General features: G+C 40.0%; 1 protein-coding gene across 7 annotated transcripts in view; it reads right to left on the minus strand.

The window, feature by feature from the left end:
* Nucleotides 1-246: 246 nt before the first annotated feature.
* The window catches only part of ZMYM4 (zinc finger MYM-type containing 4), a 39,018-nt gene continuing 13,867 nt past the window's right edge, over nucleotides 247-25,397 (minus strand). For 5 of the 7 annotated variants that reach the window (XM_058856252.1, XM_058856251.1, XM_058856250.1 and 2 more), the window contains 24 exons: nucleotides 22,612-22,690; nucleotides 21,646-21,898; nucleotides 19,653-19,827; nucleotides 19,332-19,544; nucleotides 17,215-17,365; nucleotides 16,427-16,542; nucleotides 16,036-16,308; nucleotides 15,401-15,551; nucleotides 14,971-15,143; nucleotides 14,724-14,874; nucleotides 13,524-13,664; nucleotides 13,188-13,225; nucleotides 11,831-11,975; nucleotides 11,533-11,654; nucleotides 11,020-11,191; nucleotides 10,417-10,470; nucleotides 10,115-10,294; nucleotides 9,495-9,589; nucleotides 9,193-9,364; nucleotides 7,375-7,526; nucleotides 5,991-6,102; nucleotides 4,653-4,901; nucleotides 3,637-3,766; nucleotides 247-2,034 (listed from right to left, as the gene is read on the minus strand). In XM_058856252.1, coding sequence (XP_058712235.1) covers nucleotides 1,827-2,034; nucleotides 3,637-3,766; nucleotides 4,653-4,901; nucleotides 5,991-6,102; nucleotides 7,375-7,526; nucleotides 9,193-9,364; nucleotides 9,495-9,589; nucleotides 10,115-10,294; nucleotides 10,417-10,470; nucleotides 11,020-11,191; nucleotides 11,533-11,654; nucleotides 11,831-11,975; nucleotides 13,188-13,225; nucleotides 13,524-13,664; nucleotides 14,724-14,874; nucleotides 14,971-15,143; nucleotides 15,401-15,551; nucleotides 16,036-16,308; nucleotides 16,427-16,542; nucleotides 17,215-17,365; nucleotides 19,332-19,544; nucleotides 19,653-19,827; nucleotides 21,646-21,898; nucleotides 22,612-22,690 — 3,705 coding nt within the window. In that variant the 3' untranslated portion in view covers nucleotides 247-1,826. Of the gene's footprint in view, nucleotides 2,035-3,636; nucleotides 3,767-4,652; nucleotides 4,902-5,990; nucleotides 6,103-7,374; nucleotides 7,527-9,192; nucleotides 9,365-9,494; nucleotides 9,590-10,114; nucleotides 10,295-10,416; nucleotides 10,471-11,019; nucleotides 11,192-11,532; nucleotides 11,655-11,830; nucleotides 11,976-13,187; nucleotides 13,226-13,523; nucleotides 13,665-14,723; nucleotides 14,875-14,970; nucleotides 15,144-15,400; nucleotides 15,552-16,035; nucleotides 16,309-16,426; nucleotides 16,543-17,214; nucleotides 17,366-19,331; nucleotides 19,545-19,652; nucleotides 19,828-21,645; nucleotides 21,899-22,611; nucleotides 22,691-24,685; nucleotides 24,855-25,397 lie in introns of those variants that run through there. The other 2 variants (XM_058856253.1, XM_058856248.1) reach the window with 2 other exon arrangements.

Raw genomic sequence — 25,397 nt, forward strand, 5'->3', positions numbered from 1 at the left:
ACAAACTGATCTTTCCAGAATGACTTTGTTTTCTCTGAACTTTCCCAATGCAAACCACTCTGCCTGCAATTTCACTATTTAATGTAACAATGGGGAGGGGCAGATTGGTGTTCATAGAACAAGAACTGAGCTGGCAGGAGAATGCCTGTGCTGAGGAGTGGCCAAAACATCTCCCCTGGGAATGCCAGGCCATGGAGAAAGCAGAACCATTGCTCAGAAATGACAGACACAGATGGGCTTTGGTCAGACAGAATCAGGGGCAGGTTTTACTTTTCACAGAATTTTCTGTATTAAAAAATACATCAGTGAAATCTGTTACAGGCAGGGACAGGACTACCGAGTACACAACGTCAATAGACTACTTTCTGATTTTATTTTTGTTAAATTACTTCTGTAACTGCTAAAAAAATATTTAAAAAAAACCAACCAACCAACCAAAACAAAACAAAAAATCTGAAATATTATTCAAGGCTGTTGATTTTCATCTCTTGAAATTTTAGTGACAAGCTCAAATATCAGACCCCTGTTACAGAAGATGGATAACTGACCAGAGCTCGATAAAAACCATACAATTCTCCTCTTTAAAAATAGTTTGGGTTTCCAATGAATTTGTGACCACTGGTCATCAGAAACACACACCTAGAGCTTGAGAAAACAGACATACAGTCTCTGATAATGTCCTGTCCTCTAAACATCACATGGGAGCTTTTCTCTTCCAAAAGACTCAGTAACAGCCAAGTCTTAAAAAAAAAATCTCTTTCAATTTCCAACACTATGACTAAATCTCTTTGGGTGGGGTGGGATAAAAACACACATGGTCATTTTCTACCACAGTTCTGTTCTCAGAAGTAATACTGCATCCTTTGTACAACACTGCCTGCATTGCAAAGGTGGAAAGAGAAAGAGTGTGTGTGTATTTCTGTTTGAAATGACAAAGTCCTCTCTAGATTTGCCTTACAAAATAATCAAAACCATAGGAGTAGGGAGAGAGGAGAAAGGAAAGCTGCCTTAAGGGAAATAACCTTTCCGTGCACCACAGTATTTGCTGGGTTATATGGACAGGCTGCAGAGCTACTGGGCTGGGCAAAGGATTCTGCACAGGACATCCCCCCCTGGACATTCCCCAAAAGGTCACTCGGAAGTTTGACCTACAGCACCTCTTCCAACAGAGTGAGAGTTGGTGTGAGCCTGGAGCGGGTGTCTGGCCTCGTGTGATCAGTTAACAGCAGCCAGAGTTGTCCACTGGGATGGCCAGTGGCTCCTGCCTTCCCAACATTTGATCCCAGTTAAAAAAAAAAAAAAATAAAATAAAAAAAATTACAGAAGTGTATGTGTAGGTGTATTTATAACGGAAGGTGTCTGTTTGTCTAAACCTCACCCCTTTCTCTTGTATCCTCTGGAAGAGCTCGAGGATCTCCACGTGTTCCCTGGCAGCAAGGGCTGCCAGCCAGCAGGCTGGGAAGTCACCTGAGCCACAATCTAGCTCTCCATGCCCAACAGTGTGAGGGTAGGTTTTACACAAGCATTTTTCTTAAAAATATCTCACAACTTTTAAAAATCCTAAACAGATAAAGGATTTATGCACCAATCCAATAGGTGAGTTCCACTTGGATTTGTTCTGAGGATTGATCGGTGCTACAGGACGTTGGGAGTTGCAGCTTACACAGCTTGCTTCCTTCCAGTTCCAGTTTGTACATCCAATGTAGTACAAAATCTGCCTGTAGGTGACATCATCTTGGCTTATTTGATACACATTTTCCAAAGGCTGGACATATTCACATTTTGGTGCTTCTGATGTGTATTCAAAGAAAAATATCCCACTGCAGTTAGTCTGATAACTCAATATCAGAGTCCTCTGATTTGACTTTGGCAAGTTCTTCGTGTACCTCCCTCACCATAAGAATCCGTGTTAACATGATGTCCAAGGTTCCTGGGTCTATTGGCAATGTGGAATACCACATGGGGCTGTTGGGAACACAGGAGCGCTCGGGCTGCAGGTAGAACACATCACTCCTCTGCTTCACGCTTTCAGAACTGGCAACGGAAAGGAAATAAGGTTTAGGAATATCAGGCTGCGTTTACAGTCTCACCAAGAGTTTAAGAGAGAGTCAGCAAAAAAATCCAGGCTACACTGAGATGGCAATACTGTCTCCCCCTTCCTCATAGGGAATGCTTAAGTTGTTTCCAGGTCACTCAGCATTAGTTACTTATAAAGAAACAAAGAAAATCGAAGTAAATTCTTTACAGCAGTGGATCTTCAGTGTCATCCAATTAATAGTAGAGTGATTAATGCATTTGACATGCAATGTCTGAGTGAAACTGGTTGTGGGATTCCAGAACTGCTGAATAATGTGGACAAGTGGAAATGGCCTCAAGGCTTAGACTGGATATTAGTGAAAATTTCTTCATTGAAAGGGATGTCCAGCCCTGGCACAGCTGCCCAGGGCACTGGTGGAGTCCCTGTCCCTGGAGAGATTTAACAGTTATGTGGATGTGGCACTTGGGGACATGGGTTGTAGTGCCCTTGGCAGTGCTGGGGGAACAGCTGAATTTGATGAGCTTAGAGGGAATTTTTACATAAATGATTCTAAAGTGTGGTTTAAGAGCGAGTAAAACTAAATCCCAGCTTGCCTGACCATGGTGCAATGCTAAGCCCATCTGCTTGAAAGCCTGACTGACTCCAAGGCAGCTTCCAGACTCTGGTAGGGCTCTAAAGTCTCTAGAGCCAGGATCCCTCCTGCCTGGCTTTGGGATAATCACACCAAAACAGCAAAGGGAATTTGTACTGCTGCCTGCATATAGCAGAGGCTCAGCTATGAAATATGATAGGGAGCATGAAAATGCTTTCCCAGTCCAAGAACAACTAAAAGCTTCTAGTAATGTGCCAGTGAAGACAAGAAAGGTAAGAAGAGGGAGAGAAAGAGTCTGGACAGCTGCACACATGCTTCTGCCTCAGTAATGGGATATTTGTAGTAAGCTCAGTAGGTACATTTCTGAGAATGATTTATCTGAGTTTCAGCTGACACTAATGAGATGCTGTTTCATTTTGCATGTGTATTTTCTTTGAATAGAGAAGAACATCATCTTCCACTTGCTCAAGGATCTAACAAGTTTATATAGAAACAGGAGAGAAAAATGATTTATATCTCTGTCCTTGCTGTAGTCTCCTTTCTAACTCCTAAACACGAGTTAATCTCACATCTCAGTGGGCAAATTTTATCAGGAGTTTTACCTAATTCACACTTCTGCTACACTCTTTCACAAGGAACATGATATTTCTCAGGTATTAGTTATAATCTCCTCACAACAAGGATGGTGTATGGGAAATAAGTGAGATGAGACTGCCATGGGCACTGTAGTAATGTCACACATTTATATCAAAGAATTCATTTAAAGAATATATTTCTCTCTCTAACTCTGTTCTTGACTCAACACCAGTACCAAAAAAAACCACCAAAACCTGTTTGGGGGGTCTCAGTAGCACTGCTACAGTTGGAATTCCTGTTCTGCTCCCACTGAAGGATTGGGAACTGGGGAGAAGAAGCACAGCACAGGCACAGAAGGTCTGAGTGGGCTCTTTGCCCAAATGCCTGTTCTAGTCTACACACAGACCCAAACTCAAGTTCTGTCACTTACCATTTTGATAAGTAAAATTCATAAAGTCGGACTGGACACCGGAGGGGATTATCTGTGTTTTCAGCCATTTCCACTGCTGTTGGAACCTCCTCATCTTCACTGCGTTTCCTTTTGCCTACTGATAATTTATCTGGATACACAAAAATGGCATCACTAAAGTTCAGTGAAAAGCAGCACCTTCAGAAACAAGCCCTGGTGTCTCAGCCCAGCACCCAGTGGTGACTCTGTGTCGCCCAAACCCATTCCTTGAACTGGATCTGCCACATGCCACCATCCAACCGTGGCCACCTGGTGTGATCTGCTGGATGGGCAAAGGATTGCACATCCTACAGGCCAGATCCACAGCCCATACCTCATCTAGAAAACCCACAAGAACTAGCAGGAAAATATGGAAGATATAATTTTACCTATTAAAGATGAATTCATGTAATGCAAGGGAGCTATGAACTGAGGAAGCCCAAAGGATCAAAGCCTTTCCTTTTCCAAATGCCAAAATTAACAGAAAAAAAATCTCACTGTCACTGCCTCTGAGTGCAAGCTCCATATTGTGGTTCTCCACTGGGGCTGCCTGGTCTGCTCCCCACACAGACCCAGGACAAATATGGGAATTAAAAAGGCACAATAAAGGTCTGGACTTGCAAAACCCAAGATTATTAAGTGCTGAGAAAAGGACTTCAGAAAAGGCCTTTAACTCTTGCAGTATTAATCAGCTTTATGCAAGCTGAGGATGTTATGAAAGACTATTAAACAAATTTGTGTCCAAATCTGTGACACCTCCTTTGTAAGTTTTTCCTGGGTGCCTTGGCTCATTCAGAATTTCTTTTAAAACAGTGAAAAATAGCACAAATGTATTCAGGATAACAGCGTACGCTTAGCTCTGCTTACAGCAGAACATATTTCTCCCCAGTCCTTTTTAAAAGAGAAGCAGACAGTATAAAATCACAGAATTCTCTGATTCTGTAATTCAGAGCACACAAATGTGACTGCCCAGACATCAATGATCAGTGAGCACTCACCTGATTCTACCTCTTGTTTTTGAAAGGGCGGGAAAAAACGTAAATATGTCATCTTAGTATTATACTTCAGAGTTCGGGTGCGCCTCATGACATGGGCAAAGGACAGTTTCAGGTGCTCACTGACATTCTTTAGTTGGAAGTATTTGGTGTTGAAGAACAGAAGGGTGTTCAACAAAACGATGGGGGAATATGCACCCAGCTGCTTACATTCCCACAAGTGTTCCTCTTCAATTCTTGAGAACATATAACCTACAAAGAATAGGCAAAGAAAAAAAGAAAATAGTTATTTATGCACATAAATCCTCTTTCAGCTAACCTCTATTAATGAACCACATACTAAATCAAATTCACACCTATCATTAGCAATTGTAATCCAATAATACCAGAACACTGCATGCACAGACATAAGAGGAAGAATGGAGAACCAAGCTGTCGAACAGCATGATCTTCCAACACCTGAAGAGAAGGATAAAAAAGAACTGCAGACACCAGCAGACTCTCACTAAGTTCTAATTTCACTGTATTAAACCACAGTCAGCCAACTGCAACAATGTGTAATTCCTACAACATGAGGTATGAGTTTAAAATGTCCCATTTTGTGTATAAATAGCCCATTGTAATTATCCTAAGTCAGTTAGGAAAGGGAGATACAGGGGCTTAGAAGAAACATGCTGTAAAAAAAAAAATCACTGTGTGCAGCAACCTATAGGTAATTGGATAATTTCTGTATTAAATAAAAAGTTCATTTTTCTAAATGAAAAGGTAGTTGTGAGTTGCCAACATTATTCAGATTTCACTGATACTCTAAAAGATGTCACCAGCCTTATGTGCTCATAGGGCTGGTGTCCAGCTCTATAAATCACATAACCAGGATTGAAAACCAATTTAAAGTATCAGCAGAATTTGGGAAGTCTTAATTTGGGAACTGAGACAAGATTCCAATGATTTGTTAATGTGATCTCCAGTCTCACCAGGAGTATTTCCAGGACTAATAAGGAAATATCAGTGCAACTGTACACAGACTTTGCAGTACCTGATTTCAAATACAGTATTAAATTCTGGCTACTTGTATTAAAAAAAAGAGCTTAAATTTGAGGGAAGAGAAAAACTAATGTGCTGAGTGCCAGAATGGGAATCCTTTCTTTCCAAGGATTGATCAGAGGTAAAGATATATTTAAGTGTAATCATAATTGGCAGAAACAGACATAAAATCCATGGTGTAGAGAGGGGAGACTAATGTGAAAGCCTCAGATCACATTCTCTTCCTGGCTCTGAGAAAACATTAATTAATGATACAGTTTTGTCATGCAGCTACATAAAACAAAAGAATTGTCCTACCATTTGGAAGAATTGTAGGTTCCCAGATTTTCAAAAGTTTTGTAAGTTCAATCATAAACCTGGAATAGGGCTCGGTGAAAATGTTATCTATTCTACCATTTTCAAACAGGTACTACAAGAGAAAAATACAGGAACATAAACAGTTTATGATTATATGATGTAGAGGAGATACAGCACATCAAATTCTTTCCCTTTCTTATGTCCCAGTGTCTTATGGGGCCAAACACTTTGGTGAAATCTCCAGTAAAACAGCAAATCAAATTTTCTGCAAGGATTGGGACCACTCCAGTGTGAGAGGAGCAAGAACTGTGGTTAATATTTCAAGCTCTAGAGCCATTTTCTGCAAAATCATCTTCCTCTTAATATTCTTGAAAGAGTCTGCCTATAAAAACCAGAATAGTTATTGAGTATTATTCTGTTGAAAAGAACTTTACATATTAATACCTCCTGATAAGAGACACAGGCCATTGAAATTGCCCAATTTGCAGCACCAAGGAAGAAAAGCTCCTTAAACTTGTCAAGGAGTAGTTTAAAAAAGTTTTCTAGAAGTCAGGAGTTTGTATCAATAAATAAGTCAAAACCGTGACACAAAAATCCCTGATGCTCCTAGAACTTATCAGTGGCACTTTGAATTTTAACTTTTTCTACATTTTGTCCAAGCATAGCAAAGAAAAAAAAATGAAGATAATTCCATGTCTAATTAAATAAGTTTTACATCAAAATAGCGTTTGACTCTTTATCTCAAAATGACTATTTCAGAATAGAAACAAGCTGGCTGTTCTAAAGGAAACAGAAATGTACTGAACATTGAGTTTTAAACACAAATTAGCATTATTCTAGGTTTGTACTGCTACTGTTACAAGGCTAGTAAGAACTTACTACATTACTCTTAGTATTCACTAATTACAATGCAGTTATTCCCAATGTATTTTCTCTCTAAATACTGTCAACACAACAGATATATATCTTGTCACTGAGAATCCTTCCTGAGCAATCTCTTCCACATGAAGTTATATGTTAGGAGAGCACTGTGCAATTATTTTAGATCTAAACCATTCCATCTTAAAACAAAGATTTCTGAGGAGAAAATCTTTCCTGCACATGAAAAATTATCAAAAAAATTCCAAATCCAAGTATTTGTGTCTAGGTAGAAATACTCAGCCCCCACATCACATTCCTATAAGGACAGAAGAACTTGGTCACTGTGACCATAAGAAAGTCCAGAAAAAGGGGTCATATATGGGACTAAGACAAACAATGAAACACAAAAAAGAGACATTCTTGCCTCCTCTATAAAGCCCAAGCTGCTCTGTGGGACTGTGGATGTCCCATAAGTAACCAGAGTTCTGTATGTTCTCAGCAGTGCCCTAACTCCCAGAGTTACCTGCTGAATTCCAAGGCACAAGTATAAGATGCTGTCAGGGTCGTATTTTTCTCCGTTTGGTCTCCGCACCTCTTGAATAAACTGGCACAAACCAAAACTCAGCTCAGCAAATGTGCATGAGAGAATGTCCTCCTTGAGCTTCACAGGATGAACTGAGGCCAAGGAAATTATTAGAAAAATTAATTCAGCATATTAAATCTTCCCACATTCATTACTATTTCATGTAGGCAGAACTCCTAAATTCCTGTCTCATATATGAATTACCCTGCGTGACTAAATGGTGAACTTCTTTCTGCCTGTTGTCTGAGAACTCAATGATTTGGCCAAAAAAACCCCAGGCAGCTGCATGTGCAATCAGTATAAATGCTACAAGTACTGAGGCTGCAGGAATTTAGAGCCCAGACGTGTAAATGTTTGGGAGTCTGCTGAACCCAAAGTGTGGGACAGCAATGGCTGCAATGAGCTCAAGGCTGCCTGGGGCTGATAAATGGGTTTTACCTCTCCAGCTGGACTCGGGAGTGGGAGACTCACCAGAGCCAGAGAAAGACCCAGAGTATTTCTGGACATGAGTTGGGTGCAGCATATCCCATTTCTTAAAGAAAGACTTCAATGGGATGTGCAGTGGGTTTGGAAAGGGAAGCAGCACAAGCAGGAATTGATTGATCAAATGATCTGCAATGAAATTAGCAGGCTTGGCTGCTCCACATCTCAGAAGCATCTGCTTGGGAATAAGCAGGGAATCTTTCTGGGAGTGGGCACAGTTTCCTGGAAATGACTGTAATATTTACTTCCTTGGCCTCAAGAAGAAAACATAGTAACTCATGTGAATACTTCTTTTCTGGGAAATAAACCCCAGCTGTTCTCATGGAGTGACAATGAAAATTCCAAGAGATGAAAAAGCAGATCTTATCCTAACTTGAATTTTTCCCTTTGGGGGTCTTTCTTATCTAAGTCCTGCCATGCTTAGTTTTTTAAATTGCAAAAGTATTTATTATGGTTTGGTCTCCTCCCCACCATTCCCAAAGGGCTCAATTCTATTCCTAATTTAAATTCTCTGCTTGATTCTGAAAATTTGCCCACAAAACTCAGTGCAGTGATGTAAGATCTGACACCAGGGAAAAGGGGACACTGCCAAATCCCAGTTCTGCTGGACTTTTGTAAAAAAAAAAAAAAAAAAATCATTATTGGAAAAAAAACCAAAATTGTATTTAATTGTCATTATTATCCATCACCCCTGAGAGACATGAGAAGCAATAAAGTTAAGTTTCAGGTAGGTTGCAGCACAGAATGGGCAGACTTTTGAAATGTTTTTTTCCCAGCTGTGAAGCCTAGAAATAAGGTGTTAGGATTTTGATGTTGGATAACACAATTTTTTTACAACAAACAATTCTGCTGACCAACAAATACTTTGGGAATGTGTCAGCTACAGATAAAATGGATGTGGCCAAGTTGGTGCTGTCAGCTCAGAATTATGGTCTGATAAGTCTGTAATTTCATGGTTCTGTAATAGCTCAGAAAAGCTCTGCAGCTGCATAAAGCATCTGTGCTACAAATTAAGAGTTACTGCATGCAAAGGAAGGCAAACTAGAGATTTCTAATGCATTAGAGCATTTTTTTAAAGGAAGCAGATTAATTAAGAATGTAATAGCTATGATTTTTAAATGTATGGAAAGACACATGACAGAATTCTATAAAATCTGTTCTCCACTCACGGGTATTGCAAAACTCAGTGATATCTAATCCTAATTTTTATTTGAACAATGAATGCCAAGTGGTCTTCAACTAAGTATTTCTGTTTCCACTGAGAGACAAATTTACCTGAAAACTTCAGGTCCCCTTGTTCCTCCTGTGCATTTTTCCATTGGACCCAGTTTTTCCAGGCATTTACCCCATACATGTACTTTAGGGTCATCCCAGAAACAGAGCAGCCAGGGTAGGAGCCCTGCATCAGATTTCGGGGCTCCACAGCAACTACAGACTTCTTCCGTCCCTACAGATAAGCAAAGACATCCAAACAAAGCATCATTTAATCAGCTCCTCATCCACAGAGGTTAGATTAGGGCACATAATGTTGTTATTTCAAAATGTAAGGGATTTCCGTTCCAGAAGCACTTCCTTACCCGTCTTTTTGGCTGTGGGAAGCCATCCCTGTGTCTCCGTCTTGCCCGTGAACGTGAATGTAAAGCTGGTCCTTTACTGAGAGGGTCAAATGAGTCTGAAGTCAAATCAACACCATGAAGAGTTTAATCACATGATTTAGCAGCCCAGGTAGAAATGTCACTGTCACTGAGATACTATGGAACACCTTACAGCTGACAATCACACCTGTATATTCAAATAATCCTGACATTTGACTAATTAAGTAATCTGTGCACTTGTTGTATAAAGATAGTAAATTCTCAATAGACAAAAAAGGCCCCAAAAGAGTGGGTGTATTTATTCAGGCAAATGTGATCTTAGCTGCTGCTCACATGGATTATACCCAGGGACACAGAAGTGATGAATTCAAAGGAGGGAAGCAAGAACTTCCTGCTCCTCCTGTCAGGGGTTCTGCAGAGTGCTGTCTTTAAAGACAGAAGTAATATTCCAAAAAGGAATTTTTTGTAGGGCTGATTAACTATTGCAGCTTTAAACATCCACTGCACTACATGAAAACACACAAGCAGGCTGCTGGGACAAAGCTCATGCAGAAAATTGTGTGTGCTTTTATAAAACAAGTTTTTCTTCACGTGACACTGACCTGATGGGAAATCTGCCTCCAGATCCTGTTCCACATCACCTTTGGAGAACTGCTTGAGTTCTGGATCAGGTTCTGGCAGGGCATTGGACCGTAAGGTGTAGTAATTCAACTCCTCCTCCCAGCTGTGTGGAGTGGACACTGCTTCTGATTCCAGATCTCCGCTGTACGTGCTGCCCTGGTCTGCAATGAGAGGGATCACAGGGACCATGTGCTACAGGAAAGGCAGAACCAGGAGTTTGCAAGAAAAGATGCAGCAGGATCAAAATCCATTTGCAAAATAATAAAACATAAATCTTACTGACCTTTCTCAAATATCTTGGGGTCCAGGAAGAGCTCGTGCTCGGATGTTTGAGATCCTTTAAAAAAAGGAGGAAATCTGTATCTACATGACTGACAGCTTGCACAGCTAATCTAAAATACTTTGAACAGCAAAAACCCTATGTATTAGGTCATAACATGAACACACATGCTGTACCTTCTCCTCCACTGGAGTTCTCCTAGCAGCTTTCTAACTTGGTCATGCTATTGCAGGGGAAACAGAAATGTAGAACTAATGTAGGTTTGCTTTTCCAAAGGCTTCCATCCCTCCCTGCTTGTTATTTGAGTTATCTGTTGACCAGCATTACATGGCTTGGTTGCTATCCTACAAACCCTGACCTGCCTCATCCTTCCAGAATCCTCCATAAAAAGCCTGATAGAAAAATTTTCTTTTAAGGCTGCTGCTCTGTCTTTTTGATTTTGACTTCTCCTTCTAACACATGATGTACTGATCTGGAGGTTTCTACCTCTAGTAACCTGTTGCTGTCACCACAAGTCAAATCAGCATCTAGGATCAGGGAAAGGGAAATTTCTGTGGTGAGAGGACCTTCACTGCATTTCATATACTTTTTAAAGCCACCACCTACCACCATGAGAGTGTGTTTTTTCTCTCTCTGCATCTTCCGCAATCATTTCTGCCATCTGAAGGAGATCGGCTTCAAATGGATTAATGGAAACTTTTTCCTTGTTTTCCTGAATATTTTCAGTGATCTTATCAGCATTATCTGGGGTAGCTGGGATGAGCACAGGAACTGGTACCTATGGAACATGTGGAAAATATCATAACATAACTAGGGGTGAAGGGAAACAGCAAATACAGAAGGGAGATCCCTCCCATTTAACCTTATGTATATTTTAGGACTACTAAAATGAAGTTAAAAATAACTTCAGACTGGACAGTTCTGTACCCTCCCTACAATTTGGAAGTTTTGCGTGGCAATGTTTAATCAAATATGTAATAAGGAAGGAAATGGCTTCAAGGACTCCAAATACCACTTGCATGACCAGACACAACAGCCAGTGACACAGTGCAGGGTGAGCTGAATGCAAAACAAGCCTGTAAACCACTGCCTTCTGTAGTGAACTGCGGGATAACTTACAGGTACTGGCATCCCTAGGGGAACTGGTGTGTACTGGGTGTAGAGGTGGAGGGGCACTGGCACAAACACTGGTACAGGAACAGGTACCACAATGATCTGGGGTTGAGCAGGTGCTTCTTCTTCTGTTATTCCAAAAACAGAACAAACCAAAAATTACTGGAAAATATCACATGACAACCTGAAAACTAATTAAGGTTTTATATTACATTGAAAAATACTCTCTGTAACATAAATCATGTATTACTCTCTCAACTGCAGTACAGACAATTCCAACAGGGGTAGGAGATCAGACACCCACCTGTCTGGCATTCTTTGTTTTGTGTGTGAGGTTTGCAGGAGGTGGCCTTAGTCTGGGTGATTGGCTTACACAATAAAGCTTTGTTTTTCAGAAGCCTGGGTGGTTTTGATGATGGGAGCTTTAGGGCATCTGTCTGGGTACTTGCCTGTTTGGGAAACACAAATGAAGGCTGAGTCAGTATTGGTTTGAAGAGTAACATAAGACTAGATTTTGCTCTCTACTAGGGGAAGCTGAACAATTTAAAACTGTAATTGCTGATAAAAATGATCATTAAAAAACTACGACAAAATAAGCTTGTTTATTTGCTGCTTTGTGGTTTCCATCTCAATTTACTTTGATCCAACAACAGTGTTGTTTAAAGCTAATTTTGCTAATAAAGCTAATTTTGTTAACAGTGCAGCGAACAAATCTACAAGAATATTTGGTTTCTGTAGTCAAATAACTGCTATAAACTTTTGACCTTGGAATTTTACTGATGGTAGAGATATGAAAAAGAATTATGTTAAGATACTTTTGATGACTACAAGTCTGGCTGATACAGACACCAATAAAACTAAGTAAACTAATGTGAAACCACTGAAAACAAATAAATGTAAAAAATGAACAGCAATGCTGGCAGCAGCAGCATAATTTCCTGGTACACACTGACTATTCATGCTTGTACTAATTCCATGTCCTGCTAACTGCAATTTTCAGTCATGCATTCAAATAACAGGAACTATTTCAAAATAGAGGGAAAACTCATACTCTAATCTATAAGTGACACTCCAGCTAAAAGCAAAGCTGTCAGTCTTCCAGAACCTCAAGCTACATAAAAGCATCTCTCTATTTTAGGAGAGTTGCAAGATGTTACACCACATACCTCAAAGAGCTCAAGAACAGGAACTCTCAGAGTTATCCCCAGGCAAGTGGTGACAGTGGTTCCCCACAGCTCTGTTACCACATTGCCAGGGAGTAGGGAAGGAAAACGAAGCTGCAAGAGCCTGGTCATGTAAGTCCCAGGAGCCAGGCTGGTCCTCTCCTCCCAGGCTGGTCCTTTTGCCATCCTATCCCACTTCTGGGCACAAAAGGCAGCCTCGAGTGCAGAAGCCACACAAGAATTACTTGGGAACCACACGTACCTCAAGAGCTACAATCTGACAAGTTTTGCCTTAAAACATCCAATATGTCAGTGGACACAACAAGACTCTTGTACCATATAAGTTCTAACAATTTGTTAAAAAGCATCTGCAAGCTGGATGAATTTTAAATCCCAATCAAAAATTAGTTCCAAAATGATGGTGCCAAATTCCTGGATATTTTACTTGTTAGTGATATAATCTGGGCAAAACTGAGAAAAGCCTCTTGTAAAACTTACATCTCCTATTGTTTTTGCTGTCACAGTAGGGACTGCACCTGTGAAGGAAAAAAAAACATACAATAACATGTCTACTTATCATCAAGAACCATAATCCATATTCTGCCAAGGTCAAGAAAAAGAATTCCAATTAAAACTCATTCCCTAATGTATGTACATAAATTTAAGTCATTATTTATACCAAGATAAAGGAAGGACAAATGCAATCACCTGCACTGATGTGAAGCATAATGAAGAAGTGGCCGTTGCTCTCAGTGAAAAATAAAATCCCTGAGCAAATATAAATGTTCAGGAATAGAGATGTAAAAGTACAGGCATGGTATTCAGCTGCCTTACCCTGTAAAACATTGTTGGAGTTAACAGTAGGCTGGGCAGCTGGGGTGCTTGCAAGGGACACCACGTTTGCTATGACAGGGGTTGAGTCCTTTCTTAAAGAAGGAGGGCCTGAGGAGGAGGCTGGTGCCATGGAAAGGTTTGCTGGACACAGTGGACAGAAGAAAATGAGAATAAGCAGTAAGATAATTGAGAAAAAAAAGCATTTCTGAAACAACACCCACCCTTCAGATCTGTCTCCAGATGAAAGAGGTTGCTGTGTGAGAGGGGATGTAGGTGTGAAGCCGCAGCATTTCAGTTTAAACAGGAGCTGGTTCCACAAGCAAATCAAGCAAGAAGGGAAAAGAGCTCCCACCAATGTAAGCAGCAGATGTGCACCAAATTGAAACAATGTGCACCAAGCTGAACATGGCCTGGTGCACACTAAAAACTTCTAGTTAATATTTAATTTGTTTTGAGTCCCTTACCCTTGCAGCCACTATCACTCAGTGGGAAATTATGCCCCTCTTTAGGATCAGTGATATTCCTGCCTTTTGTTTCCCTTTCTTTTCCTGTCTTTGTGGGGCTTTGTGTCTCATTCCCTACAGAAGCTCATAGTTCCTGCTCCTGTGGGCTTTATTCCTACCCTCATTCCCATTCCATGCTCAAGGAAACAGCTACAGCACTTGTTAAACCTTGGGACTAATACTTCACAAGAATCAACAATTAATGACACAGAAATGGGAACTCTTCATAAGCCTACAGACTGCAGAGAAGTGGCTGGTTCAAGTGTATATACAGAAGCCTGTATTTAAAACCATTAAGCCTACTAATTTCACCACGTGATTGTTAAAATAATATTAACATTCTGCCATATCTTCTAGGTGTTATGAAAACAAGCTAGATATTTAACACATCTGCACTACACATCTGTACATTTTACCCCAATGAAACAGGCCTTTGTTTCATGAAAGTGACTGAAAGCAAGTGCTTTTGCTTCATCTTCTTTAAAATTTCTTTGGTACGCAAAGCAATTGCATTTTATACCTACAGAAGTTTGAAACGGTCTCAAGTAAAAACAATCTAAATCACAGCCCACTCAACAGCACCAAACTCCCCAGGAGAAGACAGACCTTGAAGAGTTTACTGAAGTGAGTTTGCAGATAAACATCCATCTCACTACCCCACACATCAAAAGGCAATACCATCCCCAGCCTGCTTTACCTGTGTTGTTTGGGAGTGGAGCATCAGAAGCACCTTGCTGTTTACAAAACAACAGAATACAAAGCAGATTGCAAAAATGCTTCATCTCCCCTTGCCATTTGATGGACTCGTTGAGTTTGCCTTGTCTCTTACAACCATCACACTTTGCCATCTAGGAAAACAGAGTGAGGGAGAAATTGAACACACTTGGAAACACCAACGAGGGGAATATGTATAAAAACCTAGAGAATGTGAGAATATTGCTTACCTGGTAAAACAAAACTGTGAATTTAGACATGCACTCCTCTGAGCAAAATTCCTCCCTTTTATCCCCAAAATGATTCTGGACCAGTTTGGGGGAAGTTTGTAAACAGTAACTGCACATTTTACAGTGGGTTCCCCAGCGCTTAGACAAGTCGTGTTTATAGAGCAGTTTACAAACTAAAAGAAAACAGCAAAAACATTCTTTAATACCAATATGACAATCCCTCAACACTCCTAATTCCTGTATTTAGTGATACCTGTAATAATTGAAACATATCATTAAAATGTAAAGTGTGAACAGGGTTCTGTGTTCCTAAACCTAAAAAACAGATTCCTAACTTAAAAATACTAGATTTCTTTAAATATTACTGATCGTTTTAAGGCAAAACACTTGTGACTTGATTTCTCTGAGACAGGGTTTTGCCCTTTCTTACCTTCACTACAGAATGTTCTATCTATGCCTGAGAATCTCACTGTCTCCTTGATAATTTTCTCAAACCTGCAGTATTCACACAAAGCTGTCATATTGCCCTTCTTCTTATACTCATCACAGCAGGTCTTCCCACAGAACTGGAACATTTTACCCTGCAACACAGCCAGAATGTTTTGGTTTCAGCATTTGAATGAGTCACATTCCAGATAATACATTTAAATTGTTAACAGAAATGAAGAAAAGTATTTATACCCTTAGAAATCAGCAACAGAGCACCAGCAAATTAGTGTCCCCATTTAGTTTTATAATAAAGCAAAATTTTCTGCAGAAAGCCCTCACCAATGTGCTTTGTCCTTGGATTAAAAGGAGCATCCCTGGGTCCAAGACATATATAGATGTGTTTATTTAGACAGGCAACCATTGGGTTTGGGTTTTTTTGGGAGGTTTTTTTTTCTGGTTTTAAGACCACAGAGCTAGCATCAGTATTAATTTGAGATCGGTTAAGCAAAATCAGTTTCAAAACCCTCCATAGCAGGTCTTTGCAAGCAACAAAGCCATACTGACAGACCAGTGCACATAAACTACAATTCTGCGGGTTTCTGAAAAAAGAGCTTTGAAAGCCCTGATCTTTATTACCTTGTAGTCAAGCAGTTCTGGTTTGGTGGCAAACGATCTGTTACAGTGCTGACACTTGATTTTCACAACAGAGCGGGTAAAGGTGACCTGCTGGCACTGGGCAGCCAACTTTTGGAGCCCTGCTGCAGCCGAGGTGCTTGTGGAGCTGGGGGACACAGTTGAGGTGGTTCCAGTGGCTGAGACCACTGTCCCCGAGGAGATGCTCACAGTGACCTGGCCCTGAGACAGGGGCACCACTGAGGAGTTCAGTCCTGCAGGTTTGTTGAACAGATTCTGTGGGAAAGCAAATAGACAGGCTTCACTTTATAGGGTTATATTTTGCACCTGGGTATTTCCACCATCAATTTAGCATTCTGTTAATTCAGCTAAGAAGAAATCCTAGATGTCACACCTGAAAAGCTACTACACAATTGTAGCTGCAAAAATTGCGTATGCTCCCATCTGACATAGCCAAGTGATACTGAGGGTTTGCTGAGGTTTTACAGCTGTTGCACTGAACTTGAACACCTGAGGGTGAAACAGAGAAGAAAAAGTGATTTATGCAACATGAAGTTGTATTGCGGCTAATTTTGTACCGTGCATACAAAAACAGAGTCTGAATGACGAGCCAAGGCACAGACAGAAGCCCGAGACGACTTTTCCACAGATTCAGAAGCAGACACTGCAGCTGCTGTGCCTGTTGCTTGCCAGAAATTTAATTAATCTCCCAGTATCCCTAGGATGTCAGTAAGCATTCTTCTATTTCCACATGAAAAATAGCTGAAAATGTTTGCCTAGCTCCATGTGACATTGGGCAGAGATAATAAAGCTGCTCAGCCCAGGGAACAAGGGGGAGAAGAGTCCCAGCAGTGGTATGACACATGTCCACACAAGAGGTTTGTCTAGCTGGAAAATCCACCAGCTGCACTTAGAAGAGCAAAAATACAGATTTAAGATTGGCTATCATGTTCAAGCTCCCTAAAACCAAAACTGAAATAGCTGTACTGTCACTGCCACAGTTATCTACAATAGAATGCCCTTTCATTCCCATCTCAGCACTTCCCTTTAAAAGAAAAAAGCCACCTTCCACCCTCCCAAAAAAGAACTTAAAAAAGAACAGCCTTAACTTTCAAGACAAATAAAGTCGGGATATGACACACATTAAATTAAGTTTCTACAGAAGTAAAAGGATAAGCTTACCTGAAGAAGTGACCATTTTTACTCTGTATGCTGACAAACAGTTAACAGAACAAAACAGTTCTGTCTTCCCCAAGTTATTTGTGCTCTCCACCATCTCAGCTGAAGATCTCAGAGATTTACACAGTGTGCAGGGTGTAATTTTAGCTGACTTCTGTGGAAACATGGAAACTGATTGTTCATTTGAAACTTGGCATTTTTGATTAACCTGGAAAAGGTCACTAATATATAAAATATTTATAAAATGTGCCAGTGTGCTTGAAACAGCACTTGTTTTACAGCTGTGTTATTTATGGTGCAGATTCACTGATTTGAGATCTGGTTTGAACACCTTCCCAGGCCACTTTAACCAGTACCACTTTAACCAGAGTACTGCAAACACTCCTACAGGTTGTATTAGCACAGATCAGCACCTTGTATCAGACAACTTCCAACATCTTGCTGAGGACTGACATTTTGTTTATGTTTTTAATGCATCTGCTGTGTAGGTTAAAAATATTCCCACTGAAGAGATAAGGAAACAAGGAACAGGGAGAAGAAGGTTCCTTGATGATGTTTGATAGTAAAATGGGAAAGAGATCCATCTCCTAGTAGTAATCACAGTTTCCAGTGTGTGGTCTACAAACTTCTTTTGAGAGAAACACAGGAAAAAACCTCTCAGACACATTTTCTGTGGTTAAGGGTTTTTTAAAGTCTTTAAGTTTGGAAAAAAACTTTGAGAATTAGTGAACCAGATTATTTTAGTATGACAGCCTTAAAAATGCACTTTGTTCTATCACCAGCTATTCTAACTTCACAGGACAGAACAGAGGATAAGCTTTTAGGGATTTAAAAACACACACAAATCTCCAAAAAGTATCAGAATGTACCTGACAATTGAGCTAAATGCTGTTTAAAAATCAATTTAAAATATATTTGACCTAACCTTATAAGCTTTGAACATACTGTATTTTCAAGGAAACTATCACATATAGGGTTTTGATGTGTGATATAAAAGCAGCATGAAAATGTTTCCAGCGTATTTAATTTTATTTCCAATTTGTTTCAGAGGACAACTAATTCTGAAGGTAATTTTCTGGATGAAATACATTTACCATATTTTTTTTTTTTACTTCATTATGTCTTTCTTGACCTAAGTGGTCTGGATAATGGGACAGTAGAGTCAAGTCACAAAACGAAATTCCATTCTTTCATCAAGTGGAAATTTTTCCTGAAGTAATTGCATTAGAATAAATCATTCAAAAATAATTGAGCTATTATAATAAATTAAGGTTCTTTTAAATGATCAGGTCTTGAATAATAAAAAAAAAATATGAAAAATTTAAAAGTTAAAATCACAATTATCAACTAACTATTACTTTTCCCCACCACATAGTTCAAGGGCTACAATTTAATAAAGAATACTCTTTAAGGAGCATCTCAAGGCTGAAAACAGTCACAGGGGGCTGCTGCTGGGGGGTCCCACTATGTTTTCTCCCACATTGGAATTCTCTGGTAGCTGCTCCAGTGGTGAGGAAAAAAAAAGAGCAACACGTTTGGGCAAAGATTAAGCAGCAAATTGTCATCCCTGTAAGTGTTTAAAACCCACTCTGACCTGTGACACTTTGTGATAGGGTTTAGTGGGCACTGAGGTATTTAGTTGAAGGTTGAACTTGATGATATTGAAGGGCTTTTCCAACCTTATTGATTTTGTTATTCTAGAAATTACAAAAGCAGTTAACTTAGACCAATACAGTAACTGAAATAACCAACCAGTAGAATTGGGTGTTTCTTAAAACACCTAAAATCTAATTAAAAAATAAGATTGATTCTATTTTTAGTATTTTGTCCAAATACAGAATCATGGAATCCCAGAATGTTTTGGGTTGGAAAGGACCTTAAAGGCCATCCTGTTCCACCCCCTGCCATGGGCAGGGACACCCTCCACTATCCCAGGTTGCTCCAAACCCCAGTGTCCAACCCAGCCATGGACACTTCCAGGGAAGGGGCAGCCACAGCTTCTCTGGGTAACCTGTGCCAGGGCCTCCCCACCCTCATGGGGAAGAATTTCTTCCCAATATCCCATTTAACTTTGCCCTCTGACGGTGGGAATCTATTTCCCCTTGTCCCATCACGTGTACCTGCTTGTAAGCTGTCACACATACAGAACTGCAGAACTTTTTGGACTGTCCCTCTATCTGCATGACATGACACTGGCCAGAGCCACTGTAGCAGTATCCTCCACAATATTCACAGCAGTTCATGGTCAGGTTGTTGGCCGAGCGGAACTGGGAGAAACAGGCATCGCTGCAGAGCTTGTGCACCACGTTCTGGTAATTCACCTCATGCCTGATCTGGAAGAAAAGGAATGTTCAGCAAGGACAGAAAGAATACGTGTGTTCATCTCTGGGACAGCAAGCTGTGCTAAGCTAAAGAAATTCAAATGAGGAAATGGCCATTACCACTGCATTCTTCTGGCACATGCTGCACTTGCTGGAAATGCTGTTGGTGTGGATAGTGACAATGGGTTTCCTCTTCAGTTCATATGTGGACAGACAAGACTGGCTGCAGAAATCCTTACTGGAGCCTGTGTTGTCAAACTGGGCAGTGATTACGTCCTTTGGATTTAGAATTTCTCTATGGAAAAAGAAAAACAAACACAGAGATAAAGGATTAATGTCAGTTTCATGTCAACTTGCTGTTCTTGCTTATTCTGGAGACTAAACATTCTCCAGGAAAGGGTGGAGCCATTTAATTTAAACCTTTACTTTTTGCTGTCTAAGTATCTGACTTCAATTTTGCTTTCCTATTAGGAAAACAAGTGAGAAGTACAATACTTAAGTAGGTATTTTGTGAAATGTTTTGTACCTGGATTTAGGAGTGGCCTAAAAAAAGCACAAGCTCTAACATTAAATCTTTTCTAAAGGAACTTGGAGAAAGTAACTGTGTTGCACAGTCTTTATTAACAAAAAATTTAGAAAGCAGGATATGTTGAATAATTCCTTTTAGCAAATAAGGGAGCAGGGAAAAAAAGGGAAAAATGAAAGGCCACAATTTCTAATCACCATTAGTTTGGTCCACCATGGTCTGATAAGTATTTAAACTTTCTTATTTCCCATACAGAATTTTGTTTATTTGTTGTTGGATTTAACACACTGAACTTTCTCCTTATTTCTTCTTTCTTTCGAAACAGTCCTTCACAGAATAGTTTTGAAGCCCTGAAGTCAGAAAACTAGGAGAAAATACTTATATAAGCTCCTTGCTTGGAAGGATGTCTCCTTCTCACTCATCCTGTCCGAGATAACTCATCTTTCAACAGAATAAATACAAATTACCAAGACTTCTGAACTTTGTTCCAAGGCCTTTTCACACTAAGGCAGCAAGTGAAAAGAATAATTAATTGAAGTCTGAAGTTTAAGTTCAGTTGCCCTTGTAAAAATTGAAGTAATAAATTTGTTATTGAAGAAATGATGAACAAAGCAGCATTCCTTTGGCAAAGTAATTTTCATAACTAAAAATAATACATATGAATAATTCTGTATAAACAGATTGTAGCACGATCGGCCTGGAAATTGTTTGTCTGGAGTGAATGCACAGCTATGACATCCTACAGAGCCATCCACAGAGGTCTCCTTTTGCTAATTTGGATATAATATAAATGAACAAAAAATTATAACAATTAAGATGTTTTTAGAGCTGAAGAGTTGTGACTGTGTATCCAGCAGGACTGTGGAAAATTTAGGTATTTTCTAAATTATTTTGTCCAAATAGGCTCAAAAAAGGCAAGCCTCACCTTTCAACTCTAGGCCTAGGTAGAAAATAATTTATTTGGGTGCTGAAAATCCCATTACCTAAAAAATTCAATTCTCAGTAAGTTTAATGTCTCTACATGTTATGAAAGCAGCAGTGATGAGGTTTGAAAATCTAAGACCTACAGAAATCAAAGATCACACAATAGAGGCTAAAAGAAAAGTTATTTTTTTTTAGAATCTGAGGAAATATTCTGCCTAAAATACATTAATTCCCACAAGTTTTACTTCATTTTAGGGATTCATAAATCTATTTCTGTCTAGAAGAAATAATGCATAAAATACTTTTTGAAAATGTACTCTTGTTAGTAGTTTTGAGAGTGCAATGACATTTTGAAATGGCAGGGAGATGCGGGACCTTTTGTAATACAGTTTTTCATATTTGGCTCATTTAAGTCAAAAAAAAGAGAAGATGCATTCTGCCCCACAGAAGCTTTTAAATCTATGTGTATGTAAAACCCAATTAAAGAAATGGAACTGCAAACAGACCAATTAACAAGGAACAGCATCAGCCACCAATTTTTGAAGGGAAGAGTAAGAGGAGCAGCGCTACTGACACAGAAAGGGGCACAAGAACAGAACTGAAGCCTTTCATTATGTGCTTGAATATCAATTATTAGTAGAACAAATGAAAGCATTGTCCTACTTTGAGCAGCTTGAGCAGGTTTTCTTGGTGGAAGCTGGTGGGCGAGAAGCTGGAATGGTATATCCAGTGAGGCACAGTGTGGAGCAGAAGAGCTGGGTTGAGCCTTTCCTCTGGTAGGCAGTTTGCCCCTTCTGCAGGATTTTTTTACAGCCAGAACAGGAAACCCGAACAGCTGTGCTTGGAACTGAGGGTAGCATTTTACTCATGCCAGAGGATGCCACAGCAGGCTGGAAACCTGATGACAGCTGTGGAACTGAAAAAAAAAAACACACAGAGAAAACACAGAGTAAGTGCTACAGATCTATTACACAGAACTCACTGATGTGCAGGGGCAAGCACAAGGCTCATGGCTTTATTTGGGTTGTCAGGGTTTAGAGGAGAATCAAATAGCAGATGAACTCTCCACAAATACATGCCCTGTGCTGGTTTTCTGCATAGCAGATTTTTATAACCACTCTGAAGATGGAGAATGCACTTTTAGCATCCCTTTCATAGAATCATAGAATGGTTTAGGTGGGAAGGGACTTTAAAGACCATCCCATTACATCCTCTGCCATAGGTAGGGACACACACCAATATCCCAGGTTGCTCCAAGCCCCAGTGTCCAACCTGGCCTTGGAAACTTCCAGGGATGGGACAGCCCCAACTTCTCTGGGCAACCAGTGCCAGGGCTTCCCCACCCTCACGGGGAACAATTGTTTTCTAAAACCTAATCTAAATCTGTTCTTCTTCAGCTTAAGACTATTTAACACATTCAGTTCTCTTATGTGTTTCACATTCAATTTTCCTATGCCTCAAAACCACAATTATTTTATAATCTCAATTTCATTCTCTCTAAACCAAACTAGTTCTTCATTCCTACTGGGATCAGACACAGAGAACAAAATGTGGAGTGACCTGCAAGACTGTTTGCAGAGGTGACACATTTTACAGATTTAAATGAAATTAGTCTTGCCTATTCCTTACCAAAAGGATTGCCACTGACTGAAAAAACAGCACTGATTTTCAGCTCCCCTTCCTGAGATTTTGGCTGTTGGCCGTACTCCTAAAAGAAAGGGAAGGGAAAAAGAGAATATACATATGTAGTAACAGGTTACATGATTCCATTCTTTCACAATGCTGCATTGAAGCTCATGGAAGAGTGGGTGTCCTAAGCCTGCTCCGAAGGCTGGGTGACAAGTGAGCACCACACACAGCTCCCTCTCACAGCTCCACAGCAAACCACACCTGAGGGGGCACAAATGGACAGGTGGGGCTGCCTGGTGCATCCGCCTCTCCAGCTGCATTCCAAGACACCTCAGAATTCAGCCAAAGCTTAAGGAAATCTCTGCTTTCTATTCAAACTTTCCAGCTGGATGTGCTTTTGCAGCTCTTGTCCCTGTTCTGGGAAAGAAGTTTTATCTTCACATAAAGAAGGATAGCAATGAAATAGAGCTGAGACCTCATTGGGGAGTGTTCTATATTAACCAGGAGTTAGGACCTTGGAGCACCCTAAGGTGAAGCTTTGCAGCAGACCAAGGCTGGCACCACCAGGGCCAGAACATCACAGTCCCACCTCCAGCACGAGGGGAATCACCTCATATTTGGTACAGGATGAGAAAATCCCTGGACAGCTGCTGGTGGAATAGCTGACATGCTATAAATGACTGCCTTAGTCCCCAGCAGCTATTCACACTGACACCAGGCTTCCTGCCCCTGCTCTCCCTAGAAATCTGAGCCAGAAAGCAGCTTGGAACACTCCACATATAAATCTTAATAGGCTGAATAGCATAATCTCTTGGAACTACAGAGATGATAAGATTTAGCCTACTTACAGTCATTTAGGAGTAGTGAGGCATGATGTCATGTTATGACTGAGCTAAATTCACAATTGCTGCCTGGCTGCCAGGGAAACCAATTCAGAATCACTAAGCAAAAGGAAGCTCTCCCTTGCCAGTGGCAGTTAGATGCTCCCTCAGCTTCCACCAGCTCCCAAAATCCCACAACAACCTCCACTGAGCACATGCTCAAACTGAACTCTCCTCTCACTCCTGTGGAAAATTTAGAAGTTTCTATACTAGACAACCAAACTATTTCTCAACATGTTTCCCAGGAGACAGGCAGTGGTATTCCTTGATCATGTGAACCATCAGACTGAAACAATCAAATCTCAGGTACAGAAGCTCTAAGCTGGGTATGGGCATGCTGTGATGAGATTCTTAAGCACCATTATTATTATTATTATTATTATTATTATTATTATTATTATTATTATTAAATTAATCATTTTCAGACATACAGATTTTAAGGCACTTTAACTGCAATTGTATCCTTAGTCAAGAGTAGGAAAAGAAATGGAGGCAAATCCTGACATCAACTGTGCATGATCAAGCAGTTTCACAGCAGCGAAACAGTGCTGAAAGCCAAAAAACCTTCAGCTCCAACTATTGGTTACAGCAAGAAATGCTCTTATCTTTCAGAAAATATAAAAATAATCCATAAAACCCCCCCATAGTAATTCCAATCTAAAGCAAAACAAAATGAACTCAGTTCTCCTACTTTTCCAGTATCAGGCAGAGTTGATAATCACAGGATTTTACTCCAGGAAGGAATATTTTGAACCATACGATATTTGACATTTAAATTCTTCAAGTCTTCATTTTTACTTATTAATATGATCTTTGATAACCACAGACATCTCGCCTTGCATTCCACACAAATCCACACAGCAGATGCCATCTTGGGAGGACAAAAGAAGAGACAGATTTAACTAATCTACACGTGGTTTGATATTCTATAGGTTCAAGGAAAAATAAACCCAAACAATCCCAGAGACTGAACAAATCAGAAGGACAGTAAAATCTGAAGTTGCAAATACTTTACTTATTAAATTGAGAGTATTATGGGAAAAGAAGAAGAAGTGCTGGAAAGATAGGCCCGGAGAGCAGAGGAGGTTCAGCAGAAGAACAGAGACTGATGCTAAAAACTAACACCTGCACAGGAACACCAGCACTTGTGTGTCGGTGCAAAGGGATGCATCACTTTGGGAAGTTTTGCACACCTTTAACATATCCAGTCTGACATGTAACCCAGATATGAGCAGTGAGGAGACAGGAATTGCAGCACAGCTAGTTTCCCTGGTGTCACACAGCAAACCGGTGGGACAGAGATCGGCTGGAGCTCAGCAATCCTAGCCCCAGCACTACTCAGTCCAGAGGGCAGACCTTTTCCAGGTTTCAATTACTGAGTTTTACCTGTATCATCATAAAAAGTGTCAGTCTTGAATGAGAAAGTCACTTAAACACATACTTAAATTGACTTCATTGATGTGTAAGTACTCAAATATTTTGGTAAGACCTTTAAGTGTTAATTTAAAACAAGAACAAACTACTGTGCTTGCAAAGGCAACTTTTAAGAAGGGAGTAGCAGCAATAACACTGCTTTAATTCATATCTCTAATTGTGACTGCTCATAAAGTATTTTTAAAAAATGTGATTTACAGTTTATTTCCTAGTTAGATAAACTGTCTATATTGCGACAGATTTAGTAACAGAAGTTTTAGAGCATTTGGCTTTGTTTCTAACTGAAAAGAAAAACATTTTCAGAGACAAGATAACAAGACATCAAAAAGTTGAGGGGGAGTGGGTTTCATAGTACTGTAAGAGGGAAAAATCCTTCCACTAAACTATGTTCTTCAAGTTAAATTTCGGTCAACAAACTAAATAAATTGCTGAATTTATGTTCAGCTTAAGCGGTCAGCTGTCAGACCAAAA

This window comes from Poecile atricapillus, chromosome 24 (genome assembly GCF_030490865.1).
Source record: "Poecile atricapillus isolate bPoeAtr1 chromosome 24, bPoeAtr1.hap1, whole genome shotgun sequence".
Lineage (NCBI taxonomy): Eukaryota > Metazoa > Chordata > Aves > Passeriformes > Paridae > Poecile > Poecile atricapillus.